Raw genomic sequence first — 4938 nt, 5'->3', positions numbered from 1 at the left:
TGTCTAGTTTCCCGTCCACCTCTCATGACGCGCGAAAATGCATCATATGCCACCAGGAGCACAACCTCACTAAATGCCCGCGATTCATAGCTATGAGTCCGGAAGAACGATACCGTAGCGTAATGTTTCATAAGTTATGCATTAACTGTTTGCGGGACAATCATCGAGCTCGCGATTGCTCTTCGCAATACAAATGCAGAAACTGCCACTCAGCGCACCACACACTATTACACTCACAACACAATGCTCACGGAGCACTTCCCACTGCAACCACTATGACAGCTGCGCGAACTGTTCCGGCGAACCAACCACACAACACAGACGATCACAGCACAAACACCCAGAGACACTATGTGGCTGCACACGCAGGCCAGCAGACATATGATCATGTCTTTCTGCAAACAGCCATAGTGCACATTGTTGATGCACATGGTATTGTGCACCCAGCTCGAGCATTATTGGACAGTGCCTCTCAGCCTGACCTAATGAGCACCAAGCTTGCTAATAGGTTAGCTTTGAAGCACGATCCTATCAGCATCACTCTTATCGGTGCGGGTCATTCTTCCACCCCTGTGCGAAAATCGGTGCGTGCGAAGATATCTTCCCGAACGAGCCCGTATGAGCTGAATGCTGATTTTTTGATAGTTGACAATTTGATCGGGGATTTGCCAGCGCATGATGTGCGCACCGATGAATGGCAAATACCGCCGAATTTCATTCTTGCCGACCCCCAGTTCAATAAGTCGGCACCGCTCGATCTCATCCTCGGTGCCCGGCATTATCATGAATTCTTCCAAAGCGGGGCTCAATATCGAATTGCTATCCATCTTCCGGTCCTTATGGAGAGTATGTTCGGGTGGATCGTGAGCGGTTCAGCATCTATCCCGAATATTAATAATGATACATCCTACGCCTCTTCCGTTGTTTGCATGAGCACGCTCGATGAAACCCTCGAGCGATTCTGGAAAATGGAAGAGCTACACGTTAGAGATGGCCTTTCACCTGAAGAACGGTATTGCGAAAATTTATACCTAGATACGACACAACGAGACGATACAGGTCGTTATATTGTTCGCTTACCAAAGAAGTCAGACTTTAAAGAAAAGCTCGGATTATCGAAATCATCGGCCCTACGACGCTTCACTATGCTCGAAAGACGATTAGAACGCGATCCTCGTATTAAGGCAGCATACCACGAATTCATGCGAGAGTATTTGGAGCTAGGACATATGTCACCACTGCGAGCTCCAGATGACGATGAATCAGCATACTATCTGCCGCACCATCCCGTTTTTAAGGCGTCGAGTTCTACAACAAAAACAAGAGTGGTATTTGATGGCTCAGCAAAAACCTCTTCAGGATACTCCCTGAACGATATGTTATGTGTGGGTCCAGCAGTTCAGGATGAATTACTAGACATCATCCTTCGATTTCGCACATACAAAGTGGCTGTTGTTGGCGATATCGCTAAAATGTATCGCCAAATTCTGCTTCATCCCGATGACAGAAACTACGTCCGCATTTGCTTCCGATTTACTCCCCATTCACCGATCCAGTATTACGAGCTGAACACCGTAACGTATGGTTTATCCCCTTCATCCTTCTTGGCAACTCGAACATTGCAACAGCTTGCCGACGATGAGGGTACCGCGCATCCGGTTGCCGCAGACGCTCTGAAGAACAACTTTTACGTTGACGATTTCATCGGGGGTGCAGATTCCATTGAAAGTGCTCGTCATCTACGGTTAGAACTAAGTGAATTATTGTCGAAAGGTGGATTCGAATTAAGAAAGTGGACTTCCAACCGGTTAGAAGTACTTACCGGTCTAGCATCGGATCAGATCGGAACACAGTCAGCTTTACAATTCATGCCCGACGAAACGATTAAAGCTCTCGGCATTTCGTGGGAGCCTGAACACGACGTACTATCATTTCCGTCCGCGATTTACACCGACACAACATGTACTACTAAAAGAACGATTCTTTCTAGCATAGCCCGCATGTTCGATCCGCTTGGTCTAGTGGCTCCAATAGTTGTTCGCTCAAAAATAATGATGCAGGAGCTATGGTTACAGAAAGCTGGCTGGGACGATCCCGTTCCTGATTCTATCTGCAAGAAATGGAAAGATATTCAACATGATTGGCCACTTTTATCCAGTTTCAAAATAGATCGTTATGCTCTATTACCTGGTAGTCGATTGCAGCTACATACCTTTTGTGATGCATCTGAAGCAGCCTACGGAGCCTGCGTCTATGTTCGTTGCGAAGGTGCGCAAGGACGGGTTCGCATCACTCTACTTGCATCCAAGTCACGAGTGGCACCGCTTAAGCGTGTCACGCTTCCACGGCTTGAACTGTGCGCTGCGGTATTAGGCGCTCATCTTTACGATCGAGTCAAGAAGGCGATGGGACTAACTGCAGCAGAATCATACTTTTGGTCCGATTCGACTGTCACCCTTAAGTGGATCGGTGGCTCACCTAACACTTGGGCGACGTTTGTAGCTAATCGAGTGGCCGAGGTGCAACACTACACACATCCACGACAGTGGAGGCATGTTCCCGGTTCAACAAATCCTGCAGATCTGGTATCACGCGGCATGGCAGCGGTGGATTTCCTGAAGAGCAAGCTATGGAGTTCCGGCCCTGAATGGTTGGCGTTATCTTCATCTCAATGGCCCGACTTCTGCCCTGAACCGGACGAGAACGCAAATCTCGAGATTCGTAAGGTGAGCGCTGCCTTTACTAACTCTGTCACTAATCATCCTTGGTTTACGATGTGTTCCAGCTACACGCGATTGTTGCGTATTATTGCACTCTGCATTCGCTTCACACGTAACGTCAAGGAGAAAGCACGAACTCAGCAAACATCGCTACGCATCACTACACCATTGAGCATCACTCCCGAGGATACCGAAGCTGCTAAAACTGTGCTATGTCGCTTAGCACAGCAAGACGAATTTACAACCGAGCTAAAGCAATTGACTAAGGGTGAAGCAATCGCAAAGCAATCACCGTTACGAAGACTAAACCCATTCATCGATGAACAAGGAATATTGCGTGTGGGAGGACGATTGAAGCTATCGCAACTTCCATACCAATCGCAACACCCCATTGTGCTTCCCAAGAATCACAAATTTGGCGAGCTCATCGCGGCTTACCATCATGAGAAGCTCATGCATGGCGGCGGACGACTGCTACTTTCCCAAATACGTGAAACGTATTGGCCACTAGATGGAAGACACCTAGTGAAGAGAATCGTAAGGAACTGCTTCCGTTGCATACGCCAAGAACCCCGCCTGGAGGAACAACAAGTCGGCCAACTCCCACCACCGCGCGTCACTCCCAGCCGGCCTTTTTCTGTTACCGGAGTAGATTACGCTGGCCCTTTCTACTTGAAGCCTGCGCACCGGCGTGCAGCGGCGGCGAAGAGCTACTTGTGCGTCTTCGTGTGCTTCGCAACGAAGGCAGTCCACTTAGAACTGGTTGGGGACCTCACTACCGCGGGATTCTTAGCGGCCTTACGTCGTTTCACATCCAGGCGCGGATTACCTGCACACATACACTCGGACAACGGAAAAAACTTTGAAGGAGCCGCGCACGAGCTCCGTGAACTTTTCCGCATGTTCCGCGATGAACAGCAGCAACACATCATCGCTAATGAATGTGCCAACAAGGGAATCACTTGGCATTTTACCCCTCCCAAGGCTCCCCACTTCGGCGGATTGTGGGAAGCAGCGGTAAAAACGGCCAAGCGACATCTTTACCGACATCTAGGCAGCACTAGGCTGTCCTACGAGGGATACAGCACCATCCTTCAGCAGATAGAGGCCGCAATGAATTCACGACCTTTATTGCCCACCTCAGACGACCCGAACGATTTGGCAGCACTTACCCCAGCGCATTTCCTCATCGGCACATCCATGCATTCGGTTCCTACTCCAGATTACACTGGATTGAAGATGTGTACACTTGATGAACTCCAAAAGTGGCAACTGATGTTCCAACGTTTCTGGAAACATTGGACATCGGAGTATCTACAAGAATTGCAAAAGGACAACATGAGGCATCACCGAACCAATGATATACTACCTGGACGATTAGTCATCCTGATGGATGAATCCCTACCAACAACCCGATGGCCCCTCGCACGCATCATCGACGTTCATCCGGGCCAGGACCAACTCACACGAGTGGTTAAACTAAAAACCGCCAAGGGGATCCTCACACGTCCGATCACAAAGATTTGTATTTTACCACTCGCCGCTGACCCGAACACCACGTGCTAACAACTTTAGTTGTTTTTCTTTTTATTATGACATTCTGTCATGGGGGGGGAGGATGTTCACGCACAACAACAACACACCAGGACGAATTGACAGTTGACGATCGGTTTCGTCAAGTTTCGTCAACTGTCGGAATGTGAGTGCCAGGGGCACTCAATGGAGGTTATAAATACTGGTGCAAAAAATATAAATCGATCTCTTTTTTCTACTCAACGCCTCGACTCCGGTAAATATTACAGCCAGCAAAATAAATCCGAAATCCGCAAAATCGTTCAAGTTTTTATGCAAAAACTGTCTATTTCAACTAACTTTGTCCATCCAAAACGAACTTTGTACTTTGCTATGAAGTTCCACCAGGAATGAGTTTTCATGCAAAAACTGTCTATTTCAACTAACTTTGTCCATCCAAAACGAACTTTGTACTTTGCTATGAAGTTCCACCAGAAATGAGTTTTCATGCAAAAACTGTCTATTTCAACTAAATTGATCCATCCAAAACGAACTTTGTACTTTGCTATGAAGTTCCACCAGGAATGAGTTTTCATGCAAAAACTGTCTATTTCAACTTAATTGATCCATCCAAAACGAACTTTGTACTTTGCTATGAAGTTCCACCAGGAATGAGTTTTCATACAAAAACTGTCTATTTCAACTT

General features: G+C 47.4%; 1 protein-coding gene across 1 annotated transcript; it reads left to right on the top strand.

Annotated features, from left to right (window-relative positions):
* The first annotated feature begins 485 nt into the window (after positions 1-485).
* On the top strand, positions 486-4286 carry LOC128309302 (uncharacterized). Its single transcript, XM_053045658.1, has one exon. It carries the CDS (start codon positions 486-488, stop codon positions 4284-4286), a length of 3801 nt encoding a protein of 1266 aa, XP_052901618.1.
* Positions 4287-4938: the final 652 nt, after the last annotated feature.

The sequence above is a fragment of the Anopheles moucheti genome, unplaced genomic scaffold (assembly GCF_943734755.1).
Source record: "Anopheles moucheti unplaced genomic scaffold, idAnoMoucSN_F20_07 putative_Y_56, whole genome shotgun sequence".
In the NCBI taxonomy this organism is placed as follows: domain Eukaryota; kingdom Metazoa; phylum Arthropoda; class Insecta; order Diptera; family Culicidae; genus Anopheles; species Anopheles moucheti.
Note: the sequence above shows the minus strand (reverse complement) of the source record. Positions and strands in the feature narration are given on the sequence as shown.